Source organism: Sinocyclocheilus grahami, unplaced genomic scaffold, assembly GCF_001515645.1.
Source record: "Sinocyclocheilus grahami isolate Dianchi unplaced genomic scaffold, SAMN03320097.WGS_v1.1 scaffold5.1, whole genome shotgun sequence".
In the NCBI taxonomy this organism is placed as follows: Eukaryota; Metazoa; Chordata; class Actinopteri; order Cypriniformes; family Cyprinidae; genus Sinocyclocheilus; species Sinocyclocheilus grahami.
This window is the reverse complement of record NW_015505184.1, coordinates 4,891,849-4,906,040: the sequence shown is the minus strand read 5'-3', so window position 1 is coordinate 4,906,040 and position 14,192 is coordinate 4,891,849. Positions and strand designations below refer to the sequence as shown.

The 14,192-nt window shown below is 38.8% G+C and overlaps 1 protein-coding gene across 1 annotated transcript; it reads left to right on the top strand.

The window, feature by feature from the left end:
* The first annotated feature begins 729 nt into the window (after nucleotides 1-729).
* On the top strand, nucleotides 730-14,007 carry LOC107584960 (serine/threonine-protein phosphatase 2A regulatory subunit B'' subunit alpha). The gene is made up of 13 exons (XM_016271747.1): nucleotides 730-1,391; nucleotides 2,890-3,156; nucleotides 3,652-3,755; nucleotides 3,857-3,959; nucleotides 6,262-6,336; nucleotides 9,252-9,338; nucleotides 9,427-9,583; nucleotides 9,789-9,837; nucleotides 9,924-10,013; nucleotides 10,809-10,984; nucleotides 11,361-11,479; nucleotides 11,577-11,683; nucleotides 11,804-14,007. Exons 1-13 carry the CDS (start codon nucleotides 1,260-1,262, stop codon nucleotides 11,898-11,900), a joined length of 1,563 nt encoding a protein of 520 aa, XP_016127233.1. The 5' UTR covers nucleotides 730-1,259; the 3' UTR covers nucleotides 11,901-14,007.
* The last annotated feature ends 185 nt before the right edge of the window (nucleotides 14,008-14,192 follow it).

Sequence of the window (14,192 nt, the reverse complement as noted above, 5' to 3'; positions counted from 1 at the left end):
TCGTGAACAACTGGAAAAATCATGGAGTCTTCGAATATTGCTGTGAACGGAGTTGGAGTCGCAAAGGTTGAGAACAACTAATTTATAGGAACAATTATTGTGCTGATGCCAGTGTCATTTGGATATACAGCTCGTGCTAATTTACAAAAAAAGAACAAATGGATAACTGATTTAGAGTGATTTTACCAAAGTAATTTTGTCAAAGTGTAGAGCAATACGCCATTTTTATATTTATCTCTGCTCAGTTTACTGAGGTCAGTAGATCAAAATGATCTAGTGTCCACTTTTACTTGTTGAGTTGTTGATGCAGTGACATGACTCATCAGGGCTATTATTCTTGTAGAGCACCAGTCGGGCATCGCCTGGCTCGAGTATGAAGTTCATTTGTTGGTTAGTTGGAAACTTTCTAGAGCAGAGAGGAAGCGCTCTGCACTCCAGACATTAATGTTATTATGCTGTGGGTGCAGTGCCCTGGAACATTTCTGACTCGTCCTATTACTCCACTCCCCAAGTGCACCCCATGAACCCTCGGGAGCCGAATATCACAGGGGCCTGGCCCTCTAAGCTATCTTCCCTCTCTCTCTGCCTTCCTCTGCACGTAAACAAAGTCTTGATCGAGCAATTTGCACTTCATCTGTGCACTGGCTAACTTTAGTCTTTCTGTTTGGGGATGGGAGGGGGCATCCATTCCCATAATACTACTTGCTCACCCATACGGACATTTGACACAGCTGATCCCTCTCCCCTCCGTATTGGTGCATTCAGCCCCCTGCTCATCAGGACAGGACGTGCATAGAGAGAGAGAGAGAGGGGACTGGACCGGGAGGCAGACCCCAGAGCGACTCATGTTTCGCAGGGCTGGGAACCCGTTGGCTATGGACTTGAGTTGAGATTTTGTGTTTTGTAGTTTTGAAAAGCAATCAGGAGGCTGGCGGCCTGGCCTCTTTGGTACAATGCTCCTGGATTCCAGCCGTCACAGTAGCAGGCACGATTCTAGGAGTTACTCTGTACGCCAAGACACATCCACCTTGCATCCCTGGACAAAGCCTGGAGTTGAGAGTTTGAAGTGAGCGGACCACTGGGAGAAAGTGTGTACGAGGGACATTGGCCAGAACGGAGTTGTCTGCGAGCTCTTAAACGGAAGCTGATTCTCCTTGACGGAAGTCCCTTAGGACGTACTGTAGGAATAACTTGTCCATTTTCTTTTTTGGGGGGCTTTTTCTCGTTTTGTACTTTTTGAATCCTTTGACATTGCCAATATGATGATCAAGGAGGCCTCGTTAAGGGAGGATCCCGACTTGCGAGGCGAACTGGCCTTTTTGGCACGAGGCTGTGACTTTGTTCTTCCGTCACGGTTCAAGAAAAGGCTCAAGTCTTTCCAGCAAGCCCAGGTCAGTAGCCAACCTCTGTAGTTCAGCAAAGAATGCCGTGTCTAACTCTCACATGCCAGACAAGACAAACTATTCACAGGCAGATACCAAAGAGTTTATTAATAGGACAGTGGAAAGGGGGTGAGGCAGGGCAGGAATACAGTGTCCAAGTGTTGCGTACAGGAGCTTCGAAGAGGGGGGAGGAAGTGGACGGGATGGGATGGGCTCGAGCCACAGCTGCTCTCTTCAATACGTCCATGCAGGCCTGCCCCGCTTGCAGTTGAGTTCTCCAAAATTCAGTCACACTTCAACAGCTCTCTTTCTGTTTGATTGACAGTAAGACTGTGCTGTTCAGAAATAAGCTGCTTTAGGTGTGGACTGTGACTCTAGAGTTTTGCCCAGAGACCAGAATAAGAACAGTATGTCAAGACTATGTATAGAATGTGTTAGACATTTCCACAGCTTGTTATTAGAAGTTTAACCTTGGTGCTGCAAGGTCCCATCTGAATAGAATGAAGTAAATGGACATCAGCTGTCAGTGTCAGGCCTGTGAATTAGACTGAATGCATACAGCGTTTAGGATCACCATGCGAAATGTCCCAATCATTTATCCAGTCCACAAAGAGCTGAGCACAAATCATTCTACTTCACCATTAGATCATCCAGAAATAAATATAGATGGAAACAAATCACCTGAAATAAAGTATTTGGCTTGTTTTAGTGAGGGCAGTGAGGTTAGATGGAAAATATCTGTCTTGGTTTTGCTGAGGAGTTCTTGTCATCACATCGGCAGGATAGTTGATGAGGTCGGCTATGGTTTTACTGATAATCCGCCTCACTTCATCACTGTGAATATGTTATCAGAATGAGAGCCAGCATCCTCACACAGCGAGTACCGGGAGAAAATTTCCCACAAAATTCTGCAAAAGATAGCTAATGGTTAAGCAGCCATCTTTAGCGTCATGGAAAACTTTAAAGGCAATATTTACTTTCATTTGATACTGCATATTGCTACATAAAGTATACTTAAAATAATCTGAAGAGCTTGGAGATGATGCTGAAGTAAACACTTATGAGAAGATGTGTACTACATATGAAAAATATGTGCTGCTGCTTTGATATTTTCTCAATATTCTCAATACTGGTTGAAGCAATTCCTGAAATTTTCTCGCTGGTTCTTACTTGTACATCTTGTCATGCAAATATGAACAGCTTAAAATGCTAGGATGGGGTTAGCTTGGTTTGCATGGTAAGAACACGTCATGTGACATCTGGATGGTCATTCATCATTTGTATGTACATCTCTATTAACAGAATTTCTCATATGCACTGTTTGCTTCAAGCACATCTTCAGCTAACTTTGTTGTTAGCTCGTCTCTTGAGATCTCTTTCAGAATGTCACTCATATCATCCTCTTCAGATTAATGTCTTTGAGGACAATCAATATACAGCTTGGCCTAAAAAGTTGTCAAACCCATTAAGGTCCTTTCTCTAATTGTCTCTTTCTATGTCTCAATAGATCCAGCCTGAGAAGAAACCTGGAACACCTCCTCCAGCTCTAGCACCTGCACCCTCCTTGCCAATCCCACGGCCGCCCAGCCCTCCGCCAGCCAAAGTAGTGGCCACACCCCCACCCTCCTCCATAAACATTCCACGCTTCTACTTCCCCAAAGGTCTTCCAAACTGTGCACCCAACTATGACGAGGCCATTGCCAAAATCGAGGCGGCCTTCACAGAGTTCGAGGAGGAGAAAGCTGACATTTATGAAATGGGGAAGATAGCAAAGGTGTATATGAATTGTGATTTGTTTTTCTTAAAATGAGATTCATAATCTCTGAACCGTTCTTAGCAGTCTTGGATTGACAGTTCTCAACATATAAACTGACACTTGCTTTACGAAGTACTCATCCGCAGATGTGCTTGCCAAATTGTATTGCCACAGCACCATGATGGATGCCATCTCATATCAACATCCTATTTTATCTTCTCACTATTTGAATATTATATAAAGAGGTATCATATAATGAAGAAAAATCAACAGAATAACCCATCTTGATGTTTACACTTTAAGAATCAGATATTTGGACTCTTAAAGAGCATTTTATAATTTAGAATGATTTATTTTGTTTCTTTTTAAGTAAAGCTGATTTTACAGAATTCAAGTTATATTGTGATGTAATACATTTTTTTGTGACTAAACATAACAGTGGATAGGGCTTCTTATGTCAGTGCCATTTTAAAATACAACAAAAACAGCATGTTCATGCATTTATTTTCACAGGCTTGCGGGTGTCCCCTCTATTGGAAAGCACCAATGTTTATTTGCGCTGGTGGAGAGAGGACAGGTTTTGTTTCTGTTCACTCATTCATTGCAACATGGAGAAAGTAAGTGTCAGCACACTTATCACTTTCCATTAAATAAAGTGTTGTATAGCCTTGTATATTAGCATCTGATTGAGACTTTTTGCCCTAATTCTTCTTCACAGGTTATTACACAGCTGCTATGATGATGCATCCAAGTTTGTTTACTTGCTGGCTAAACCAGGCTGCAATTACCTGGAACAAGAAGATTTCATCCCTCTGTTACAGGTTAGAACATTGTAACAGTGCATTGAACTGTGAAAAGTAAAACTATTAGTACTACCTATATTTCTGCATCCCTTATTACTAAAAGTAGATATAAATTAATGATAATGAATAAGTGAAGTATTCTTGCACATTTTATCTTTAACAAACAACACACACAACAATTAGCAATGTGCAAATTACAAAAGTCTTAAACAAAGAAAGTCATGGATGGGGGAAAAAACATTTGAATTGGCACTTGATAATACTTAAGTGGAATCAGATTTAGTCAGATGTTTCATTTTTTTCAAATTTTTTTTAAAGATTTTTAGTGTATGTAATATATGTGTGTGTGTACTGTGTATATTTATTATGTAAATGTATTTTTATGTATATATTTATATAATTTATATATAAATATATTTAATATACAAATATAACATATTTTTCTTAAATATATACATGCATGTGTGTATATTTATATATACATAATAAATATACACTGTACTATGTAAACAAAAACTTTTATTTTGGATGCGATTAATCGTTTGACAGCACTAATATATATATTACATTATATATTTTTAAAATGATTGTCCTGTGTTGGATCCCATGGATTTTGGAGTCTATACAGTGGGGGAAATATTTATTTGATCCCCTGCTGATTTTGTAAGTTTGCCCACTTACAAAGAAATGAAGGGTCTGTAATTTTTATCGTAGGTTTATTTTAACGGATAGAGACAGAATATCAACAAAAAAAACATATAAAGGTTACAAATTGATTTGCATTTCAGTGAGTGTAATAAGTATTTGATCCCCTACCAACCAGAAAGAATTCTGGCTGCCACAGAGTGGTTATGTGTCCATGTGGAACACAGATTAATCCTGCCATTTTAAGAAGTTACTCCTAATTTCAGCTCATTAGGTGTATAAAACATCTGCCCACACAATCTGTATCTTCCATTCCAACCTCTCCCACCACCATGGGCAAGACCAAAGAGCTGTCAAAGGATGTCAGAGACAAGATTGCAGATCTGCACAAGGCTGGAATGGGCTACAAGACCATCAGCAAGAAGCTTGGTGAGAAGGAGATAACTGTTGGTGCGATTATTCGGAAATGGAAGAAATACAAAACAACCATCAGTCGGCCTTGGTCTGGAGCTCCGTGCAAGATCTTGCCACATGGGGTAAGGATGATCATGCAAAAGGTGAGGGATCAGCCCCGAATTACACGGGAGGAGCTTGTTAATGATCTTAAGGCAGTTGGGACCACAGTCACCAAGCAAACCATTGGTAACACACTTCGCCGCAATGGACTGAAATCCTACAGCGCCCGCAATGTCCCCCTGCTCAAGAAGGCACATGTACAGGCGTGTTTAAAGTTTGCCAAAGAACATCTAAATAATTCAGAGAAGGCTTGGGAGAAAGTGATGTGGTCAGATGAGACCAAAATTGAGCTCTTTGGCATTAACTCGACTCGCCATGTTTGGAGGGAGAGAAATGCTGACTATGACCCAAAGAACACCATCCCTATAGCACGGAGGTGGAAACATTATGCTTTGGGACTGTTTTTCTGCTAAGGATACAGGACAACTTCACCGCATTGAGGGGCAAAAGGACGGGGCCATGTACTGTAAAAAATTGGACGAGAACCTCCTTCCCTCAGCCAGAACACTGAAGATGGGTCATGGATGGGTCTTCCAGCATGACAATGACCAGAAACATACCACCAAGGCAACAAAGGAGTGGCTCAAGAAGAAGCACATTAAGGTCATGGAGTGGCCTAGCCAGTCTCCAGACCTCAATCCTATAGAAAATCTGTGGAGGGAGCTGAAACTTCGAGTTGCCAAACGACAGCCAAGAAACCTTAAGGATTTAGAGAGAATCTGTAAAGAGGAGTGGATCAAAATCCCTCCTGAGATGTGTGCAAACCTGGTGACCAACTACAAAAAGCATCATACCTCTGTGCTTGCCAACAAGGGTTTCTGCACCAAGTGCTAAGTCATGTTTTGCTTGGGGATCAAATACTTATTTCACTCACTGAAATACAAATCAATGTCTAACCTTTATATAATGTGTTTTTTCTGGATTTGTTCTGGATTTGGACGTTAAAATAAACCTACCATAAAAATTACAGACCCTTCATTTATTTGTAAGTGGGCAAACTGACAAAATCAGCAGGGGATCAAATAAATATTTCCCCACTGTATATACATAGTCTTTAACAATGTTAAATTAAATTAATTCTTTATGTAGCCAATAAGAAGGAGCTTTGCAGATTTAAACTGTAGGTCAGGAGTCATCTCTCTCTTGTTTTTTTGATTAGGACATCGTGGACACTCATCCAGGGCTGACGTTTTTAAAAGATGCTCCTGAATTCCATTCCCGGTACATCACAACAGTAAGAAACTTTATTAAGCGCTCAATGACACAGCCAGGAGCTATTTCATGGAGATAAGATTACCGGAATGGTGGTTTTGTTGTCATTGGAACATGCTGCAAAATTCTTTGATTGTTTTTAAACATCGTTCCACAACTATTTTAGTGTCAGCTACTGTCAACAGGAACATGACTTTGCTTTGTCCTGGGTTAATCATCAGCCTGGCACCTGGAATCTCTATTTGTAGCATTGCTTCAATATTTTGGTTTTGAGTTGAAAGCTTGTTAGCTTACTAAAGTGTTTACGGTAAATCAGATCCAGCTATCTGAGCTGAGCTGCTGGAGCGTCAGAACAGTGAGACGTGGTGCCTAGTGCGTCTGTCTGTCTGTCTGTCTGTCTGTGGGACAGCTGCAACACGTGCTGCGGAGGGGGTGGGAAGGGTAATGGCGTCAAAGTGGTCTGACATCATGGAAACACGGATGCCACCAACAGGCCACTGACCCTGGTCTTGCACAACCCCATATTTAGACACTTCCTTGCTCTGGTGCACTGGTTGACACACCCCGGTACCAATCTCTCCTAGGACGACTGATCTACCAGGAAATGCATGTTAATCCACACTGATGTCACTCTTTCTGTTGGAGTCTGAAGCATGGGTCCTTTTGTCACCACAGGGCTAGATATAACTCAGTATGCCTCAGTACAACCAATCCCTAGATGACTGTACCTACAGGCAGATGGAACTTATGGATGGAATGATGAGCCCTTAAAGAAACAGTTTAATACACAAATGGAACATTTTGTCATCATTTACTCACCCTCATGTCATTTCAAACCTGTATGGCTTGAGATGTGGGATTTCAGAGCTGTGATGGAGGGGAAAAAATGTAGTTATTTTTCTCCCACAAAGCTTTCATACGGCTGAACTTGCAATGTAGTGCACATATCATGCGGGTGGCCTTTAAGGTGCTTTTTGTTGTCTTTTGGAGCTTGACGGCTTCAATCCTATAATTCACTTTCTGACTAGCATCTGTTTTTTTTTTTTGGTGTGTGTTCAACAAAAGAAAGGGAAGTCATACAGGTTTGCAGGGATTAAAGTTCTCCGTCGCTGCGATGGATTTCCGTTAATTGCAGCGAGTCTACGACAGATTTCCGTCAACTGGAAAAAATGAGGGGAAAAGAAACATGTAGCGCATTGTTGTTCTGCCGGCACACCAAAAATCATCCCCGCCACGGCTGCAGCTTCTCACTGACAACATAACGCCGCTCGCATCATTCACAGTCGGGTTATTAGCAGAGACCACAGCAGGACTTGAATTTCGGCGCGGGATTGCGGTTATTAATAATAATTCTACTCATTCCCGCAGGTTACGCATTTATAACGCAATGACAGATGACGGAACCTATCATTTGCACGTGCTTTTGAGTCTTGAGAACTCACTCGCGCGCTCTCATTTTCTGTGCGCCCAGATCACGATAAGGAAAGTGACAGCTTTTAATAATTATTAAAGGAGTTTGCAAATGTGATACTGATTTAATATAACAGTTCAATAAACAAGTACTGCCTGATTTTTATCTTTTATCAACGAAAATAGTTCCAAATAAAGTAACAGCTCAGCCGCTGCGCATCTCTAAAAGCAAACACAGCGGTGTTTCATTCATGAATGAAAGTGCGTTTTTTAACGAATCTAGTGAGTCAGTGATTCATGATTACCCATTCATAAAGACAGTCACTTGCTTCATTCCTGAATGAATCAGCCGTTCGAACGAATCAATTGAATTAATGATTCAGTGATAAAATCAGTGACTTGCTGCCACCTGCTAGCGGTTTCAGTTTCATTTTTAGGTATAATTTCAGTTATTTAAATCATTTAATATTTCTGTATTCAAAATGTTATATTTAAAACATTAATCTCCACATTAATTTATTAATTTAAATGCACTCGTGCCACCTCTTGAGCCTCATTAAATGTCTGAAAATGTGCCTACAACGAGCCACTTTTGTGTTCTTCTGTGTACCCTTTGTAGTACAAATACATTTTTTATTAATACTAATTTCATATGATTGGTAACTTATTTGTCTTATTCTTCTTATTATTATATTGTTTTAAATAGAAATTTAAAAAAGGTTATAAACATACATTTTTTAATTTGACAGATGAAAATGATGCCATTGAAAAGGTAAAAAGAAAATACCCCTGTAAGTCATTTTAAGGAGTCACATGTCACCTCGTATTAGGAAGGCTAATTTTTGATCAGAATTTTTGATTATTGATCAGAAGGTGCTCCTAAATTTTTTTAATTAGGAGGACAATTGCTCCTAAAAAGAAAAGTAAGCATAGAGAACCATGTGTATCAGTATATTAGATCCGTGCATGAGGTCTTAAAGAGACAGCAGCCTAAATAAACCTGCTGCTGTCTTTCATTATACAGTGAAGACTATTCAGTGTTATTTTACAGTTGAGTAGATTATAGTTAGACCTAACTGAAAACATTTCTTGTTACTGTTTTTGTTTGTGCTATTGATTGTCGTTAATTTATTTATTCTTATTTTATTATTTACTATTTACTTGTCTTTTTTAGTTAAAATAAATTCAATTCTGAGTGCACATGATTCTTTGGTAGAGAGGGGAGGGGGTGTGGTCCATGAGAAATAGTCCTGCTACCACAGCTGGAAAAAATCCTAGGAAACACTGAGTGGAATTAACATGATTTCAGTATTTATTTATTTTTATCACGGTTATCCTCAATCCCCAAAGAATTCAATTCTTTTTATTATCTATTGTTCAAAGATGGAGTGTTTTCAAACAGAATTAAATTACTTTGCATGTCAGTGTTTTGGAGATTAAACAAGTACTTTAGTCTAGGTCTAGCACTTTCTTTGTAAAAAACAAAGTAACATCCTCAGTTACATGATGTCCTCTCTCTAACTCCAGGTGATTCAAAGAATATTTTACACAGTTAATCGCTCTTGGACAGGCAAAATCAACATGACAGAGCTCAGGAGAAGCAACTTCCTCCAGGTGAACACCGTTAAATGCTACCATTCAATTCAGTTTCCAAAACTTGAAGGAACTATTTCATCAAAAGCCACTCTCTCTGTTTCACCAGACTCTCGCCTTGCTGGAAGAAGAGGATGACATCAATCAAATCACTGATTATTTCTCTTATGAGCACTTCTATGTCATTTACTGTAAGTTCTGGGAGCTGGACACTGACCATGACCTCTTCATCGACCCCAAGGATCTGGCCAGGTACAATGACCATGGTAAGTATTTTGCATTTGTTAGCTTTTATCGCTTTTTAAAGTATAGTTCATCCAAAAAGTTCTGTCAGCATTTACTCATTTCTGGGTAAACAATACCTTATATGAACTCATGTTACTGCAGTACTTTAGATGACTCTCATTCAGTTTTCCATCAGTCTTATGGTACTGAGAAATGGCTTTCTACTTTGTGTTCTTCTTTGGAAAGCCTCATCAAGCAGAATCATTGAGAGGCTGTTCTCAGGAGCTGTCACAAGGTAGGAGCTGCTGAGGAAAACTATGGTGATATCTGAGATTTTGGGGGGTATACATGTGACTTATGATACAAGTTTCTTTCTTCTAGGGGAAACTCGGTTCAGAGAGAAGGCAGAATGAGCTATGCTGAGTTTGTTTGGTTCCTCATTTCTGAGGAGGACAAAAAGAATCCCACAAGGTAATGAAACGGATGAATCATATATGTGACCCTGGACCACAAAACCAAAAATCTTAAGTCACTGGGGTATATGTAGCAATAGCCAAAAATACATTGTATGTGTCAAAATTATAGATTTTTCTTTTATGCCAAAAATCATTAGGACATTAAATAAAGATCATGTTCCATGAATATATTTTGTAAATTTCCTACTGTAAATATATCAAAACTTAATTTTTGATTAGTAATATGCATTGCTAAGAACTTCATTTGGACAACTTTAAAGGCAATTTTCTCAATATTTAGATTTTTTTTGCACGCTCAGATTCCAGATTTTCAAATAGTTGTATCTCGGCCAAATATTGTCCTATCCTAACAAACCATACATCAATGGAATGCTTATTTATAAACCTAAACATAGAAATAGAAATATTACCTCAGCAACTAACTAAAATAAGTACTAAAATTACTAAAACTTAATAAAGTTAGAAAAAAAAACTGACGAGCACACATAACAAAATTATTTAGACTAAAATTAAAAGAAAAACTGAAAATAACACAAATATTAAAATATTTGTTTTTAAAAAGTGTTATGATGTATTGATAAATTCATTTATATATTAAAAAACTATGCAGTGTGTCTCTTCTGGAACACAGATAGGGATCATTTTATCCAAAGTTGGCACAAAAGGTATTTATGACAAAAAATCAAAACCAAGTTGCACCTTTATAAAGAAGGTTTGTGCTACTTTTTGGGCTGTCATGGTTTTAGTTCTATATTTTGCTATATATAACATTATCACTCTCTCTGTTCAGTATAGAGTTCTGGTTTCGCTGTATGGATATGGATGGAGATGGTGTTCTGTCCATGTTTGAACTGGAGTTTTTCTATGAGGAGCAGTGTGAACGCATGGAGGGGATGGGCATTGAACCACTGCCTTTCCAGGATCTCCTGTGCCAGATGCTGGACTTAGTTAAACCAGAATGCCCTGGTAAATAACCTATTCTGATACACTCAATCATATCACCCATATAAACTTCATTCAAAACAGGAAGAACATGAAGTTACCTCTAAAGTAAAAATAACACAAGCTCTAATCTCATGTTCCATTCTGATTCAATTCCCTTCTCTTTCTCCCTCAATTTCCTCAATTGTGTTTCAGTTAAAAGCCCATAACTGACAATACACATCTCTACCATGAATTAGCTAAAGGTAGCTTTAAATGAAAGTTTCTGCCAAGTGTGGAAATGTCTATGTAAGATAAGACTGATAAATTACCTGCAATTCCCATGAATCTGCTTTGATTAAATGTGCCTGTCCAGTGAATAAATGTATGTGTAATGTAACCAAATGACATCTCTTGGCAGGTAAAATTACTCTTCGAGATCTGAAGCGCTGCAGGATGGCACATATATTCTACGACACATTCTTCAATCTGGAGAAGTACCTGGACCATGAGCAGAGAGATCCCTTTGCAGTGCAGAAGGTCAGAATTTGATGGGTTACATCTGTGTCCCCTCTGCTGAATATGATATCTGTTAGTACGTTAGTGCGTTCTGTAACTGTACATGCGTGTGTATCAGGATTTGGATAGTGACGGTCCAGAGCCCTCCGACTGGGACAAGTATGCTGCCGAAGAGTATGAGATTCTTGTGGCAGAGGAGACGGCCAATGAACAGCTACGAGAGGGGTGAGTTAATGCACTCTGTAATGGAATGAATTCGCTATGGAGTTCATTGCATTGCATAGAGATGAGATACCATCTATATATGGAGTATAAAGTGTAAATGTTGCACGCTTGCTTTTGCAGATCTTTTGACGACGATTACGAGTCCGATGAGCTCACGGTCTCCTCAGACATTGGAAATAAAATGGATAAGCTGGTCATATCTGATTTATCGGCATAAGTTGCCGTTTTTGTCTACACACCATGATGTTGAACGGATAACCACCATGCCATATTTTCCCTCACACGTCAAAAAGGGAAAACATTTTTCTACATTTCATTAAGGACATTTGTGTGTGTGTGCATGTGTGCAATAGAACTAATTCTAAAACCAAAAGGCTTCAGACACCCACAAAAAGGCTTTATGTGCAATATGTCTTAACATGTAAATGTAAACTCAGTGTTTTTCACTCTCTGACAGTCACATCCACTCCCCTCAAACTAAACTGCCGGCTGGTTCCATCCACCCTTCACAAAGACTTTGATGTGAAACAAAATTACTTTTTAGTAACTTTAGAAAGAGTTTAGAATGTGCTTTAATGTGAGTGAAACTATATGTAATGCTGCCATATATTTTGGGAGAACTCGAGAGACTTTATTCTTGTGTGGCACGTAACTCACCGAAACTAGTTCTCTCGTACTAAATCAGACATTATTTAATCATGAGATCAGCACATGTCCTTATGCTATGCTGTGTTGCACATTATGTTTAAGGGACGTGGCAACGGTGCAAAAGTGTTGCTCCCAGTGGTCACTGATGGTATTGCATGTTGTTGCTTAAAGAAAAGACAAAGTTGTGACTTTTACAGAGTGTTTGAACTTAAGACAGCAAACCTCCATTAACATATTTCCAGACAAACTGACCAGGACAATCTTAAGACTTGAAAGTACTTTTTGGAAATATATAATGTGTTGAAATGGTCATATCTTTTTCAAGAAATGTAAACATGAAATATATATAAATTCATCATGCTTTTCATTTTCGGTGTACAGAGACATTTGTCCTATAGCATTTTGTGTATTTAATTCACCTGTAAAGAGAGCAGTAAAGCACTATTTATTTGGCTTGGGCATTGTTAACTCACTGTTTCAGATTATACAGAAGGCCACAGTCCTTCTGACTCCTGGTTGACCACTCAATCAAAATTCAGTGCTCATGTACTCTCTTCTACTGTTGACTCATGCAATGTACAACGAATTGCAAAAATAACCATCTCAAACTGTTCTGCCATTGGTCAGTCAGCTAATCCCACCCCAAACACCACAGAGCAACAGTGTTTACAGGGAAACCAACATACGCTTGCTTATAGTTCTCTGCCATTAAACTGCGAAATTGGAGAAAGTGTTTAACTATCCAAAATGACACAATTCAGCTTTAACGAGTGACTGTCTCTTAGTGCTGGCCAGCCTGATCAGTGTTTTACAAATGTCTCTCTGTGTGCCTCCACTCCGTCACACTCTTTGGTTTATGTAATTAGTGTAATATATTTATATATGTGAAGTGGTTTTGTTTGTTTTTGTTTGGCCAGCCATTTTCATGGTTTACCAGTAGCTTTTTCTTGTACTGTAGTCTAGCTTCTTTTTTTTTTTGACCTAGGACATTTAGTTTATATAGCCACTGTAAATGTCTTTGTATTTTATTTTTCCCATGTTATTGACTCTACCACTGAGTGGTAGGGGATGTTTAAATTATGATATATCTCTAACTGCCAGTGTTATATAATGTGCATTAAGCTAAGTGGGCAGGGGCTTTATGAAGGAATTCAATATGAATTCATTGACAGGTGACAATCAACTGGACATGTTTCTGCGATTAATGACATGCAAGTAGCACTTCTTAGAGAGAAAAAAAACTGAGCAATACAACTGCTGTAGTGTTACACTTTTATCAGGACTATTAGATATTGAGATAAAAACACAAAGCTGAAACTAAACTTGACTAATGCTACACTCCTGGTTCATATTTATCACTAGCACATTGACACTATGCAAATCTGATTTTCTGGACAGCTATTGGCAGCTTCAGAAGCTGTAAACAACAAAACTTGTTAGTGTGCAATTTTTTTTCTTCTTCTTTTTATCTTTTTTTTTGTGTTTTATATCTTTCCATGTGTTCTTTTTTTTCTTTTGGACTTATGTCTTGCTTGCAGATGGTGAAAGATGGGACTTAAGTGGCGTGATCTCTTAAGTGCTTTGATGAGATGGCTCTGGTGTTCGCATGAATTTTCCCTTTTTTCTTTTGGAAAATTATGAAAACAAATAAAAATTTAAATTCATGCAATGACTACAGGCTGTTCATTAGTAAATGATAAGGAACAATAATATTAATAGGGATAGTAGGGAGGTGCATGTGCCTAAAAAAATGAGTTTTGATCCTCTTATGATGCACAAGACGCCCGTCACAGAGATGGCACACCAGAAAGTTGCTCTGACACTTACAGCACTGTACTTGCTTATATACATATTCATATTG

Excerpts from the sequence above, each read along its gene's own strand:
- LOC107584960 (XM_016271747.1), top strand. The coding sequence starts at position 1,260 with ATGATGATCAAGGAGGCCTCGTTAAGGGAGGATCCCGACTTGCGAGGC. Across the intron at positions 3,157-3,651 it reads AAATGGGGAAGATAGCAAAG|GCTTGCGGGTGTCCCCTCTA; the intron begins GTGTATATGAAT and ends TTATTTTCACAG. Across the intron at positions 10,014-10,808 it reads GACAAAAAGAATCCCACAAG|TATAGAGTTCTGGTTTCGCT; the intron begins GTAATGAAACGG and ends CTCTCTGTTCAG.